The following is a 16607-nucleotide window of genomic DNA, read 5'->3' on the forward strand; positions in this document are numbered from 1 at the left end:
CAGGACATGCACCAGTGGTTACTAACTGCCAGCTAAAAAAGATGTAAAAAGCATGTAATTTTGAGGGATATTGTTGTTTTAGCTTGTCTGAAAAGGCAACTCTTTCTGAAACGTGTTTTTTAAGGAAAAAAATCACCTTTTTTCTTTTAAGCTGATATTCAATAGCAGAACATGACATTTCTCCCTAAGAATACAATGAGTTTCTTTTGTTGTGTTTTGTTTTGTGTTGGTTTTGTTTCATTTTTGGTTTTTGAATAAAATCTGCATAATCTTGTCCAAGAGCCCAAGTACAAAATGACTTCCAGTGTTACAGGCTATGGAGTTTCTCTCGCCAAGAAACCAGTTCAATATCATTAGACTGTGTTACTTTTATTTTCTCTCTTTGCCTCCTCTGCTTTATGACAATGAACCTGCAGTTTCTAAAAGTAAGTTCGTTTGTAGTTAAAACTAACAATATAGATTTCCACATTTCTAATTTCACACGGATGCTTTGTTATGTCTAGAAGAGCAACCGTTTCCTTTTTATGGTGCAGGCTCTGCTTCTTCAAAGCTCTTTTCACAAAGCAGACCCCCCCAAAGAATCCAGCTGTGGCTGTTAATCTTGGCTGATAGAGAAACTTCTCAATACTACAGATTCTCAACCTGTAAAACACAGTTAATAACAATACACTTTAGTATACCACTCTTTCTGATGCAACTAACTCCAGCATTTTCCCAAAATTATCCCAAAAGCATTCCCCATTTTTCCAAATTATAGTTTGCTATTTGAGGAGTAAAGGAGAGAAAACATCAGAAAATACAAGACGCCTCTAATTTTCACAAGATGAGCAAGCTAGACAATCTCTGCCATGCATAAGGATTTACACTGAATAATTTTTGATTAAATCATACATTTCCCCTGACTCACTGTGATCTTCTTTAACAATTCACACCTTTTCATCCAAACACAAGTAAAATGAATTTCTACTAAAGCTGAACTTTGACAATAAGGATGTCCTTCATTTGTTACATTCTGAGAAAAAAAAAATTAATGTCCTTCCAGGCATGGAAATCCATACTTTCTAAAACAGTACAGACGATCTGGCTAAACATCTACCAAGTCCATACAAACATGTATATTATGTTTTTTCTATGCATTTGTTTTTAATTAATTGAGAGAATTGGACAGAATATTTTACCCTAACTCTAAATTCAACCCTCCTTACTTCCCTGGCATGTAGCACAACTAAGGGGACACTCTATGGTATTTAAAGTCATGCCTCCAAAAAATAGTCTGCATGTTGATTTTACCTGATAAATCTGATCTTATGTGAAGCCACCTCTATGCACATTTACACAAGTTTGATTCTCCTACCAAAAGTAACCACAATAAAACCCAGCTAACATTTATTGAGTGCTTACTGTGTTCTAGACAGTGTACTCACTGGTTTACAAGGATTACCTCATTTAATCCTCATACCAATTGTACGAGACGGGTGCTAGTATTATCCTCACTGTATAGATGAGGAGCAGAGAGGTTAAACAATATATCAAGATCACACAGCTAGTAAGTAACTAAGTATCAGTACAGTGATGCTTAAGTTTCAAACTACTTAAATAAAGGTAACCTGCTGAAGGAATTAGAATAATAAAATTCAAAGTTCTCCAACTTTACTTGGAGTACAAAGACAACAGACTGAATGAATCCCAGGATCTTTGATCTTTCAATTAATCAGATAAGTAAAAAACACTGATTTTATAAAGAAGAAGCTTTTTCCACTCACTTTTATTAAGGTGGCAATATGTACCATTAATTCAATCTGATATTTTTGGCTGACAATGTCAAAACTGCCTGGGTTTAGCGGTCCTCAAACCTTTCTCATGGTGTCAACTTCCTCCAATTCTCAAAAGCATACACTTCACGAGCCCCTGAAGCCTTTATGTTATAATACATCTTTAAGAACAGTATAACTTACTTTCCTCTGGCAAATGTGAACTACAGACAAGAAGGTATTTACATTATTCTCACCAAACAACTGAGGGTCCTGTTTGTGAGTTGTTTTGTGTTTTGGTTTTGCATTATGAAAATGTCCATATGGGCATTTGAAAGCCTTGTTATCTGATGAAGAAGGTCAAATTATATACAATGCTTTGATAACCCATGAACAATATTCTGTCATTGGCAATGAACGTGTCTCAGGCTACCCCATGATATTACTAGGTAAACTGGAAACCTTACTTTGAGATAAAACACAGCAGACAGTTGTTAATGAAACCTTAATTGAACTGTCAAAGCACCACCTTTACCAGCAAGGTAATATGTAATTCACTACTTTTACACAACTGTCCAACACTGATAGGTTATTCCAATAGTTAAATTCAGCAGAAAGATAAATCAAGCCTGGTAGACTAAATTGTTCAGTGATAAATCTGAATGGTAAAATGCTGCATCACTTCTACAAATATCTCTCCTTGTCTACATGGAGAAACAATAATATCCCTCAAAATTATATGCAACATATTTAGCCATCAGTTAGTACCACTGGGTACATGTACAAAAAAAGAAACGAGAGCAGATATAGTTTCTTTTCCTATGCTATGTCAGAAGAAAAATACTTGCAAAATGTATTAAACATATTTGAGTCTAAGTGAATCTTATAATGCCCAAGTAGTTATATGGTGCTTTGAATTAAATGATGTATCATTAGGAGAATATTTTTATGTTCCATTTTAATCACTTTAGAAAATAGTTGTTTCAGACTCATTAGGTGCCTTCTAAATTAAAATGAAAAATTTTCATTCAGTTAGTTAAAAAGTAAAAAAGCTCACTAATATCTTTTGCTTAGGTTTGAGAATACCAGTGCAATTCACTGTGGTTTGGTGTCCAGATCTCTAGTTTTAATAATCTTACTCACGTAATATAGCAGTCAAATTCCAAATATAATAAGCAATTCAGACAGCAATTCATAAATATGTAAATATAAAAATAGAAAAGAATTTGCATACTAAAACACACACCTGGAACTCTTTCCTCTTTTTTTTCATACCAAATTGTATTTCACCTGTAACAGCTGATAAAAACATTCAATGCAGCTAAGCAGAAAAACTTGATTAAAGAACAAAGGAGGACCTGACCAGGAGATCAAGTAACCAAGCAGCAAAGATGCCACAACACTGTGGTAGGTGCTGGGGAAAAAAAGAAGTACTCTAGCAGACACAGTCACTACCCTCATAGGGCTTACAAATGTAGTCAGTCAGACAGGGCAAACGCTCCACAACTGGTGTACAGTGGAAGATGGCACAGATATGGAGGTACTTCAAGTACATGGAAAGAACTCCATGGGTGGTAGAAGGGGTCGATCAATGAAAGAACCTAGAATGGATTCAAATCAAACACATTCAGCTTTTCATGTATTGGTAAGTCAGAACACCCACTACCAGAATGTTTGCTGTGGGATATGTTTCAGCACTACAGTTCCTCACCTCCCTCCCCTTAAAAAAAAATTCCCTTAGCACCAACTTTAAGTTAAAACTTCTACAAATCACATCACCATTTGATAGAAATGTAGGTGAATAACATCTTTAGAACATAGTCAAGAATGCTGCAACCCATTTCCCTTTCAGCATCTCTAGTTCTTAGCACTGCATGCAAAGCACTAAAATGAAAGAAAGCATCCAGGTCTAAGAAAATCCAAACAAATTCTCAGTAAATCAATGACAAAATTTAAAGCAAGGAACGATCTTTTTCCTGCCCCCTGCCCCCCCACTTTGAAATCCTCAAGGGCTGGACAAGGAACAGCAGTTCACAGTGCAGTCCCTGAGGACAGGATATGGAAGGGACGAGAGGAAGGCAAGAACAGGCAAGGTCCCTGAGCAGAGACTGAAAAGGCACCATTACCGGCTGCATTCTTTCCCACCAGGAATCCCACACACCTTGGAGAACTTGCTGGGAAAACACTGGACTTCACCAGTTTAAAAAAAGACGGATCGATCACTTAGTAGCCTAGTTTATAAAATCTGAAATGTAAATAAAGATGGCCAGATGTAATGCAAAAATGAAACATGTCAATTATAGCCTGAAAAGCAATGACGAAAGGAGACATTTACTAGGCTAGTTCCAAAGAGTTCGTTCTCCTGTGGTGATGAGGGCTTTTCTATACATTAACAAGAATCTTTTCTATTTTTAAATTGAGGTATAGTTGAAGGAATCTATTTTTGAAGCACTGAAAACATCAATTCACCTATCCACACCAGAATACTTAATCCTTGGGGGGAAAAGCTCAGTTCACTCTAGTTTTGAAAGAAATAGGACCCTACAATGAGAAATACATTTTATTATAAACTATCAATCTTCCTAAGAAGGACAAATAGACAAAATGTTGCATTTAAGAAGCCCTCGGACTTTAAAAAGTATACTAGCACTAGCAAAAGTAGAGAAGTTTCATGTTTAAAAAGTATACTTCCTACTACAGCAGCCAACCAAGGGATAACAGCAACTTACAAGACACTAAATGACACTAAAACATTACACTGAATGTGGGCCACTGCATAGTTACAGTCTACTGACCTCAATTGTGGTACTCATGTGTGATGCTATATTTAATGCATTCTTATCAAAAGACTAAAGCTACATACTTCCCAACTGTAGCTTTATGGTTTAAAATAAACCACTCATGCAATGACTTAACTGGTTCAACTATGAACCTTATCTTCCTTCTGGGGATCAAGATCACAAATTAAGGAATGAAAAGACAGAAAGAGCAAAGTAGTTATGCAACGTATACCCCAATGACAAGACTATTATAAAGAATCCAGTTTGGGTCAGTTGTGACATTTGCTGCAATTGGGCAACTGATTCAAACTAAATCGAACATGAGAGATGGCCAAGGTCTGTGTAGAAATAAGCATTCCATGCATTCATCTATTTACTGAATCTCCATTCAGTGGCTTGCTCAGGTTCTACATAATAGGTTTGGTAGACAACAAACTTATGAGAGTTACTCAACAGAGGGTGCTCCACCAACGCTGTCCATGACTCCAAAGCACAAGCCTAGATAACCGATGCCATCAGGCCTCTTTACCAGGTACGGAAGGGTGCCTTCCTACAGTTGAGCTGAGAAGCTTGTTCCACTTGGGTTGACATGGAGAAAACCATGAGAAAGGACTTGCCCAACGACAACCATGAGAAGAAACCAGGAGAGGCTGTGTTTTTCTTTGGATACTCACCAGACGACACCAAAGGCTCCATATCCAATAGGTCTATCCGGCTCAATATCCAGCTGCTGTTGTGGATGATGCGAGTGCTGATGATGGTGCGCCTTAACTGTGGCAGCTGCGGCAGCCTGTACCTGAGCTGGGGCTGCTGCAGCTGGTCCAGGAGCCTGACCCGGTGCCGGTGATGGGAAATACGGCTGCTGCTGCCCAGGGTTTAACATGGCTGCAGCTGCGGCCGCTGCTGCGGCTGCCGCAGCTGCAGAGGAGGTATGCTGCTGTACGGGGTGGACAGCAGCAGCCGACCCGGGATGAAGATGGTGCTGAGGGTGGTGGTGGTGGTGAAGGTGAGGAGGAGGGAGGTGTGGAAGGTGGTGGTGATGGTGGTGGTGGTGCCCTGCTGCTGCCGCAGATGTACCGCCATTGTAAGCCGCCATCATTTTTGCGTTGGCTCTTGCGCCACAAAGAGACATTCAAAAAAAAATGCCCTTTGATTGGAAAGCAAACTGGGTCAAGCTGTCATTTGGCCATTTAAAAATGAAGAAAAAACCCACTCACTCCACCTCCAAAATCATGGAGCGGAAGTGGCTTTATGTCTTCATCAGTCAATCCAGACAAGTTAGAGGATCTTGGTGTTTAATTTGGGGGTGAGTGTGTGTGGAAGGGTGTGGGTTGCCCCAAAAAATAAAAGAAAAGAAAAAGAAAAAGGAAAAAGGGACCCCTTCCCCCCAGGTTTCCTGCCACAAGTGGGTACTAAAACTCCATCCTTAATTCGGGGGAGGTTCCAACTTTGAATGTGGGAATAAAGGCCAAACCTCCCGACCCCCTGAACTCCACACGCGAAAAGGATCAGGTAACACACCACCCTGGGAATCTTGTAAGAGGCTTGACTCATCTACCCCTTCCATTCCCACATCCTTTTCTAAACACCTACCACCTCCTCAAAAATGCAACTGAAAAAAATTCCAACCACCCCAAAGTGAAAAGATGGGGGGAAATGTTCAGGGAAACTAGCTCCCCCCCTCGAACTCTCAGGCCTTCCTACATCTCCCCCTACTCCTCGTCAGGTTGACCTGATTGGGGGGGCGGGGGGGGTACTAAACTTTCCCGAACAGAAAAGAGCCAGGGAAGGAGGCAGGAGGGACAGAGTGAGCAGAGGAGGCGACAGGGCAGGACAGAGAGGAGAAAGAGAACCGGGGCAAAGTGAAGGTAAGGAGGTGCGGGGAGCAATGAAAGAGAGGTGGGCAGCACTCGGACGCCCAGACACAGGGAACCGCCCCGGGAGGAGGTTAAGGTCCCGGGGCCAAAGAATGGGAGCCCCGGGAGACGGGCGGGGTGCAGTCGGAAGCGGGCTGACTCCTGCCCCCGCCGCCGGCTGCTTCTGCTGAGGAGGGTTGGGGGGGAGAGCGGGTGGGTCCCCCCGCGCGACGGCCCCCGCAGGGCTCAAGGCTGCTCCGTCTCCCCCCCTCCCCCCCACCCGGCTTCCGTCCCCGCGGCCGCTTTCTCCTCAGCCGCCGCGGCCGCTTTCTCCTCGAGCCGCCGCCTCCTCAGCCGCCGGTGCCGCCGCGGCCGGACTCACCTCCCCTAGCAAAGCCGGATAGAGCGGAGCCAGCGGCGGACACGCGCAACCAGCCGCCGAGGCCCCGCCCCCGCCTCACACTGACCGGCTACCCTAGCCAATCCACGCCCACCTGTCCGCGTCCGCCTCCAATCCCGGGCCGGGAGCTTCAGACAGGCGCACTGTTCGGCCAGTGGCGACAGAGTGTGGGTCTCCTGGGGAAATCCCGCCCCCGAGCCGGGATGGGCAGATCGAAAGACCAATCAAAAGGCAGAGTTGGGCCTGACCGACAAGACCAAAAGCGAATTAAACACCAAAGATCTCCGTGACATTTTCTTTCGCCTTTCTCCTCTTTTCTTTTTCTTCTTTTATTTTTTTGGCAGGAGCAGGAAGCTGCGTGCTAATCCCGCCTGCAAAAGCTGGAAGAGAGGGGTGGAACGAAAGAACCAATCGTGAGCCGGGCACCAAGAACAGAGCAACCAATCATTGGCTTGAAGAGGAAGTGGGCTGAGACTGGGACCAGATAGACACTTGATTTGACAAATGGAAAAAAAGACTGATCTCGGTCCCACCCTTCAGGTCTCCTATAGGTCAGGATTATGGCGAATTCGCTGTCATATCAGCGATGATCAAGGGGCGGGGCCAAGTGTAAGGGGTGTGGTCTAAAGACGGGGGCGGGACCTAGATGAAGAAGGCGGAGTCCAAATCATCCATTGATTGGAATCATCTACTACTCCTTTTAAAAACATCAGGTGTGGAGAAATAGGAGCAAAAGGGGATGTCGAGCTTCAGAAACTCAACCAAGGTTATTCAACAAGACAGTCACTGAAGAAACTCAGTAGACTGACAGTTCATAGCCTATAGCTGGTCCTCCATGGCTAATCCTCATAGTGGCAGAAAGACGCGTTATTTCGTTTTCACAACTACATGCTCATTGAACGATAGGGCTATTGATACTAATTAAGACAACAAAAATAATAAACTTAACCACAAAGACTGTAATTTTCTCCCATATTTTCTAATAAGTTCTAGTCATTGAAATCTTACTAAAATAACATCTTTCACTTTCACATAACCTCACTTATCTTAATTTATTTTTCTTTAAAAATATGAAATAATAAGCTTACAGTACCTTACCCTTACTAAAATTGTGCACTCAATCCTGGAAATCATCATTGATTCCTCTTTTGCCTGCCCACTCCTCCCCTTCTAGTCAATCATCAAGTCTTAAACGCTTTTGAACACTTCTAAACACACACACCCTTCTCCCCAGTCACCACAGTATTACCCAAATGCATGCCACTAGCATCTTTAATTAACGCATCTCCCTGTCTGCAGGCTTGCTCTCCTCTAATCCACCCTCCACTGAGAGCATTGCAATCTTTTAAAAATACAAGTCTGACCACACCCCTACCTTTGAAAAAAGTCAATAAGTCTAAATAGCCCAGCTAGATCTGGTTCCCGCCTTCCTCAGCAGTCTTATCTCTCACCTCAACCCTCTATGCTCCAGACATTCTGAATTTCTTTCAGTTCCTCAAAATGGTTTGTTGCCTCCAAGCCTTCAAGCATATCTTCAGCTCCAAACACTCCCCACTCCACTCCTCTAACTTATAGTTCAGGTCTTCACTTTTTTTTCTGGAAAGCTTTCCCTAACCCTGTGGTAGAGTAAGTGCTTCTGTTATATAGATATATAACAAGGCACTACCTCCCTCATAGCACTGAGAACTCTTTATTTTTTAATTGTTTACTGAGTTTGACCAGGACAGAAAGCTTGTCTGCCTCACTCTGTGATATGCCCGGTTCCTTGGGCAGAGTCTAAAAGGTGAAGGTAATAAAGATTTGCATGCGTCTCTGAGAAAAGAAGTGGGTACCAGTCCAAGCTCTGCTATTCAGTAGCTTTATGACTTAGGCAATTTAACTTTTCTGAGTTTCAGTTGCCTCGACTGAAAATGAAGGTAATAATATATGCCTCATCAAGTAGAGTTGGGGATTAAATTAAGGTGATACATTTTAAAGTTCCTGGCAATATATGTTCATTCTCTTTCAATCAGAATCTTGGGGGTGGGGGGCAGGAATCTGTTTAATAAGCCCTCCAGGTGATTCTTACATGCACTAAAGTTTGAGAAGCACTGGCCTAAAGGGGCTGAGTCAACTTTACTTTTCTGTATCTAGTATAGCACCTGGCACCTAGAAAGTGCTCAATGCGTGTGAAATAAAGAAATACATCCAATTCACCAGAAAATTATTGCATATGAAGAGCTATTTATTCCTGCCACAGATATTTACTGAGCACCGACTCTATCTAGGCATTGTGCTAGGTGCAACAATAGGGGAAGGGAGACACAAATTAACAGTCTGCCCTTCAGGAAGGAGCTCTAAGTCTGGTGCGAGAGTTTCCAAAATGATGTATGCACACACCAAGCGGTGCACAAAGTGAGCCACTGGGCTCCACAAGGAAATTAGTACAACTTCTATTTCTGCTTATTTTTTATTTCATCTTTTTAAAGTGTCCATTTTGTCAGTGTTTTATAATGTACATAATATACAGAGTTGTGTACATGTATATTATGTATAAATAAATAAAATATGTAAATTGGGGATTTATGCTCCAAAAATTTATAAAAAATATTGGGAAATCACTAGTCTAGTGACTATTTAATGTCCATGATTTAGATCAGCTCTGTCCAATGGAAATATAGAGAGTAACATAAAAAATTTTAAATGTTCTAGTAGTCATATTAAAAAGTTAAAAGAAACTAATTCTATTTGTAATTTAATATATTTTATCTAAATCAACATATCCAAAATTTGTTATTTTAAACATATAATCAATGTAAAAAAAAAGATTGTGTATATATGTATATATATTTTGATACTAAGTCTTCGAAATCTGGTGTGTATTTTGCATTAACAGCATATCTCAACTAAATCAAAAATTCAGTTTCCTCCATCGTACTAGTCGCATTTCAAGTGCTCAATAGCCTCATGTGGCTAGTGGCTATCATATTAGACAGCACAGATATAGATCATGGGTTTGAATCCCTGCTCTGCCCCTTACTAGCTGTATGATCTTGGGCAAGTTCCTTAACCTATCTTAGTCTGAATTTCCTTGTCCATAAAATAGAGAGGATCCCTTACTTCTCCAACAGTTGCGATGATTCAAATAGACAATAATGGAAAGCACAAGCCCAGGGCCTGCCCGGCTCCTCATGGGGGCAGTAAGTGGAGTGGTTACTGTTAGTATTACACTCCAAGGCAAAGTGTCCTACGTGTCAGATGAGAAATACACTTCGGGCACTGCTCAGTTCACATCCCCAGCATTCCATCCACATGGAGCCGGCCTGACAGACACTCAATTCCCCTTAAACACATCACCAGACAGTACAATATCTGGCCCTTTCCATTCTGCTCCATTTTCGAGAGCTGAGCATGATGAACAAGAAGTTGGAAGTGACTCAGCAGGATAGCACTTAAAGCCTAAAAAAAGCACGCAGGACATCAGAATGCATAAGCAGGAATAGAATGTGCAGGAAGTGGGAGGTGATCTTCCCTTTCTTCCAAGAACTGGCTCCCCCCCATGAGTTGTCTGCGGAGACTATGCGGCTTTGAGCACTTAACACTTTTGAGCTTTAGTTTCTTCATCTACTTTGAAGTAGAAAATATCTACTGCGAAGGGATATTGAGAGGATTAAATAAGGTTATGTATTAACATATGAAAGACCTAGCACAGTGCCTGACACAGATCAGCCACTCAATACAGGTAGCTTCCTTCCCATTTCTAGGTATTGGTTATTGATCAATTTTTCCCCTGGTGTCTCCATTCCCAGTGCTCTTCAGAGAAACGGGTCATGGTAAGAAGCTGGGACTGGGTAAGGCCAGACAAATCCAGGTTCATGAGTTGTCCAGGCCTTCTGAAGCCTTCTATCATCCCCAGAGCTCAACTCAACAACATAGCTTAAGCCCCACGAGAGCTCCCTTTGCATGAATCTGAGGACTTTGGTCTCATCTTACCCCTCTCCATCTTTCAGCCCCTGGGTGAGATATTCGTCCCAACTCCAAACCCCAAGACCAAACTTTAGCCCTGACTCATGTCCTTGGCCAGGAGAACCAGGCAACGTTCAACACTTTCCCCCTTCCCAGGTGAATCAGTGATGAACATTTTATCTTAGTTTTATTAAAAAGTTTTAAACTATGTGATAAAATTGATATGTTTAACATTTATAGGTGCCCTTTGTCATTCTGACTTCTTAAATCAATAACTGAAAGTATAACTCACATGCATTGGACAAACAATAAAATAAGGCATCTTTCATAATATCATACAGGAAATGTCCTATGGATCCATTTTCAGCTTGGACTCCAAATGTGATAAGATACTTTTCACTAAAAGGGCAATGAGGAGCCTCGTACAAAACTTCCACCTATCCACTCCCAGTACATCAAGTTGCAGAGCTCAGCCTCCAGGACGGAATAAAGTTTGCCCTCCCTAAAAGCCCTCAAACACAGTGATCCCAGGTTACAAAGAGAGCTGCGGCCTTAAATCGCCATTCCTAGATTAGCAGGTGAAACCAAGTTCTCTAAGACCACACTGAGCACTGTGTAGGCAAAGAATAAGACGGGTTCCAATGCCTTGCTGCAAATTGGAATCACCTGGGGATCTTTAAAAATTACTGAAAGCCTGGCTTCAGTGATGTGATGGTAAATGTTTAACACTCAGCTCTTCAGAAAGAAAGAAAAAAAAAAGCTCTGATTTGTAACCCATTTCCATGGTATGAAAACTTCTACCATCGTTGATTTCAAGTTACCAGTATGACTTCACTAAAGGTGGAACTGGGAAGAGATATACACAACAGTCTCCTAAGGCACGTGGCAGCTGACCACTGCCTGGCATCCATCCACCCCATTTATCTGGTATGGGGTCTGGCCTGGGCATCAGTATTTTTTAAATCTTCGCAGTAGATTCTAATGTGTTTGTAGCAAGCTTGGAACCACTGGGCTAAGGGCCTCATGATAAAGGCCCAGAAGCAAGAAACAGGCCACTTCACTGTCTTTCAGTGAAAAATATAACTGACAACTAGATTTAACATTTGCCTCCTCATGTCAGTACATTTTCTCCCACTAGGCAAGCCTCCACAGGAAACTAAATCATTGGCAGAAGGTTGCTCAGTGGGCATGGTCTCAGGGCACAGGGTGGAGGAGTGGAGGGGAGGCTGGTGGGACATCTGAAGAGCCAAGGTCATTTTACCAATGTAATTGTCTGACTGGAGATCCCTGGTGGTGCCGGAAACACTGATAAATTCCCCCTCTGGGACACCCCTCCAGGGATATCATGAGTCTTCTATTAAAACCGTCTGTATTCTGACTGCGTGGCAAGCACTTGATTTGCTTAATTCTTAATTGTTACACTTTCAGCTGTGCTGATTGAACCCTAGTCATTTTGGTTGAAGTGTACCTACCTCTCCACAGGGGAGGTGAGGGAGGAAAGGAGTTTTCTTCTAGAGATGGCTAACTGGGCCCCCATCTCTGGGTTCCCATAGCCCCTTCTGCTTATTTCTCTCATGGTGCTTATAACACAGCATCACAGATGTTTACTTGTCTGATGCTCTGGGAGCTCCCTAAAGGCAGAGACTGTGTTCCTGTTTTTCTCTGCATCCCCAGTGCCCAGTGTTGGTTCTTAAGTTGAAGTAAAACGAGCTCGTCCATCACATTATAAAGTATTTTTATCTTATTTTTTAAACACAAATAATTCACAAATAGATTGTTGTTTAAAATTTTTCCGTTTTCTATTTAACCAAATTCTCCTTTGACCCTCTCATCCAGTCCTACTCTCCTCGGAGGTAACCATTATTCTCAGATAAGTGTGCATCCCAACTAGACTATTTTATGGTCATTTACACACACACATACACAAACACACACACACACAGAGAAATAGAAATATATGTTTTTTGTGTGTGTGTTTTAAAAATATGTGCTACAGGGCCTCCCTGGTGGCACAGTGGTTGAGAGTCCGCCTGCCGATGCAGGGGACGTGGGTTCGTGTCCCGGTCCGGGAAGATCCCACATGCCGCGGAGCGGCTGGGCCCGTGAGCCATGGCCGCTGAGCCTGTGCGTCCGGAGCCTGTGCTCTGCAACGGGAGAGGCCACAACAGGGAGAGGCCCGCGTACCGCAAAAAAAAGCCACCAAAAAACAAAAAACGTGCTACAGAAACTAACACACCATTGTAAAGCAATTATACTCCAGTAAAGATGTTAAAAAAAAATACGTGGTATTATCCTACACATCTAGTCTTTATAACATGCTTTTTCACTTAACAATATGTTTTGGGGATCTTTTCGTAATTATTTAATGTATTTATTGTTCTGCTTTGTTCTTTCAAAATGTTGAATTCGAAAGGAGACCCTGAAACAAGGATTCAAGCACAAGTACTTTATGTGAGAGGTGATACTAGAAAATACCAGTAGAAGGATGGGGAAGTGAGACAACGAAGGGAAGGAAGCCAATAAAAGGTGTTTTATCAAGCAAGTCATCACTGTAGGTAACCAGAGCTCAAGTCCTCGGGGAACTCTGGGAGTCAGTGTATGACCTGAGTGTGGAACCCTCTACCTGAAGAGAGCTGGGGCATCACCTCCCATCTACCATTGGTTGAGGGCTGCTTCAGAGAGGGATTCATTCCCCAGTACTTTTGGTTTGCCATGCTCCTGGGCAGAGAGCACTCTGGTGGCCAGAGAAAGTCCTCAGACAAGGAGATGCAGGTGCTAGCAGTAAAAAGTCAGCAGGCATACAGAGACATCGTAAATCCCAGGTTCTATGGGTACAGCACTGACAGGGTCTGCTACAGAGCAGGTATGCCTTACTTTATTATATCATTTTCCATTTAAGTTGCTTACATTTTTTAGCTTTTACAAACAAGGCTTTCACAAGTGTTCCCATCCATGCTCCTTACACATGCATGCAAATATTTCTCTAGGGTAGATGCCTACAAGTGGGTCCATCCATCACTCAATGTTTCTCTCTAATTTTATTCTCCCAGGTGAGGGAATGCCTACTGTGATCCGCTCTGAACTCCAGGCTGCCAGAGTGTGAATGTCTTCTCTTCCTTAGTCTCTCAATCTTGCCTTTTCAGGAATTCTTCCACGCTTAAAGAGATGAGTGCATCTAATGACTTTCCTACCACACTGGATGGAATTCCCATGGCCTTGTCATTTTTCTCCACAGGCATCCCTATGATGTTACCCTTGTCTTCTGCCTTCAAAATCTGTTGCTGCTGGTATATTTCAGATTATAAGTCATCCTCTGGTAATAAAAATCAAACTTCAGAGCAATGGCTTCTACTTGGACAGATACTTCACCTCTATTTATCTACCTAGGCAGGCCATCATTTCCAAATAAAGAGCACTTGTTTACAACCTGAGACAGCATGTGGGCAATCCTTTTTATACAGTAGCTAGCACAAGGACACAATTAGGACTTAAAAATTTTCAGTTCAAAAAATCAATTCAAATTTTTATTTTTACTTTTTATGTCAATATTATGGATCTGTAGTGTATATCCAATAAATATTTTAACTTTAATAAATTTTGACAAACATACATAGTGACACCATGTAATCACTACCCCAATCAAAATACAGAGCATTTCTATCCTTGTCCCTTTTCAGCCAATCCTTCCCACCCTTGACCCAAGGAACCACTTTTTTTGCTTCCCATCCCTATAGATTAGTTTTGCCTGTTCTAGAATATCATGTAAATGCAATTATACAGTAATTACTCTCATGTAAGTTTTCTTTCACTTAAAATGTTTTTGAGATTCACCCATGTTTTTGCACGTATGAGTAGATCTTTTTATTATTATTATCATTGAGTAGTATTCCATTGCATAGGTGGATCACAGAGTTTGCTTATCCATCCATCAGCTGATGAACTTTGGGGTTATTCCCAGCTTTGGGCAATTATAAATAAAGCTGCTATAAATGTATGTATATAGATTTTTGTGTGGACATATGTTTTCATTTCCCTTGCGTAAAGACCTCGAAATAGGAATGCTGGATAGTAATGTAAGTGTATGTTTACTTTTATAAGACACAGCCAAACTATTTTCAAAGTTATAAGTAACATTTTACTTTTTCACCAATACATTATGAGTTCCAGTTGCTCATCCTCACCAACACCTGGGACCATAATCTTTTTAATTACGGCCATTTTAGTGGATGCATGGTGGTATTACTTTGTGGTTTTAATTTGTATTTCCCTTCTTACTAATGATGGTAACCATATTTTCATGTTCTCATTGGTCATTTGTATAACTTTTTTGGTGAAGTACCCTTTTGAAACATTGAGGGTAGCTATCCTTTATATATTCTGTATATAAGTCTTTTGTTATATATATGTATTGTGAATATTTTCCCCCAGTCTATGGCTGCTTTATCAACTTTTCTTAACAGTGTTTTTGAAGAACAGTAGTTTTAAATTTTGATAAAGTGAAATTCATCCATTTTTTTCTTTTATGGCTTGTGCTTTGGTGCCCTGTCTATAAAATTTTTGCCTACCATAAGGCCACAGGATTTTTTTCTCATATTTTTATCTTTTACATTTAAGTCTATGATTCAGAGTTTATTTTTGTATATGGTGGTGAGGTAAGGGTCAAAGGGTTTTGGGGGGATTCCCCCCATTTGGATATCCAGTCGTCCCAGCATCATTTGTTGAAAAGACTATCTTTGCTCCATTGAATCACCTTAGTACCTTTGTTGAAAGATAATTTTACCAGATATGTGTAGGTCTACTTCTGTAAATTCTATTCTGTTTCACTGAACTGTGTCTGTCCTTATGCCAATACCATATTGTCTTAATAAATATAGCTTTAAATTACATCTTGAAATCAAGTAATTTAAATCCTCCACCTCAGTTCTTTTTTTTCCAAAACTGTTTTGGTTATTCTAGGTCATTTGCACTTCCATATAAATTTTGAAATCAGCTTGTCAAATTCTAACCAAAAAAAAAAAAAGCCTTCAGGGATTTGGATTGTTACTTCATTGAGTTCATAGATCAGTTTGAGGAGAATTGACATCTTAACAACATTGAGTCTTCCAACCCATGAACGCAGTATATCTCTTTGTTTATTTAGGTTTTCTTTAATTTTCCCAGGCAATGTTTTGTACTATTTGGTGTACAGGTCTTTTTTATAAATTTATTTATTTTTGGCTGCATTGGGTTTTTGTTGCTGTGCGCGGGCTTTCTCTAGTTGCAAGGAGCAGGGGCTACTCTTCACTGCGGTGCGTGGGCTTCTCATCGAGGTGGCTTCTCTTGTTGTGGAGCACGGGCTCTAGGTGCGTGGGCTTCAATAGTTGCAGCACGCAGGCTTAGCAGTTGTGGCTTGTGGGCTCCAGAGCGCAGGCTCAGTAGTTGTGGCGCACGGACCTAGTTGCTCCGCGGCATGTGGGATCCTCCCGGTCGAGGGCTCGAACCCTCGTCCCCTGCACTGGCAGGCGGACTCCCAAACACTGTGCCACCAGGGAAGTCCAGGTTCTTGAACATATTATTGTTGAACAACATAGTATTATTCTTGAACAACACCAGATCTTGAACATATTATTTTAAATTTATCTGGAAGTATTTCAAGATTTTTAATGTTATTGTAAATGGCATTGGTTTTTAAATTTCATTTTCCACTGGTTCATTGCTGTTATATAGAAATACATTTTTTATAGTGACTTTGTATTCTGTGGCCTTGCTAAATTCATTTATTAGTTGTAGTAGCTTTTTCTTCTAGATCCTTGAGGATTCTCTAATCTTATTAATCTATAAATAAAAAGTTTATCTCTTCCTTTCCAATATTTAGGCCTTTTATTTATCTTTCTTG

The 16607-nt window shown here is 41.2% G+C and overlaps 1 protein-coding gene across 2 annotated transcripts in view; it reads right to left on the reverse strand.

Annotated features, from left to right (window-relative positions):
- The window catches only part of NLK (nemo like kinase), a 145746-nt gene extending 139890 nt beyond the window's left edge, over window positions 1–5856 (reverse strand). For both annotated transcript variants that reach the window (XR_014298279.1, XM_082678343.1), the window contains exon 1: window positions 5206–5856. Coding sequence is in view for 1 of the 2 variants with exons in the window: in XM_082678343.1 (XP_082534469.1) it covers window positions 5206–5663 (458 nt within the window). In the remaining variant the exon portion in view is untranslated. The remainder of the gene's footprint in view (window positions 1–5205) is intronic.
- Between the last annotated feature and the right edge of the window lie 10751 nt (window positions 5857–16607).

The sequence above is a fragment of the Grampus griseus genome (assembly GCF_964374135.1).
Source record: "Grampus griseus genome assembly, chromosome: 20".
Classification (NCBI taxonomy): domain Eukaryota; kingdom Metazoa; phylum Chordata; class Mammalia; order Artiodactyla; family Delphinidae; genus Grampus; species Grampus griseus.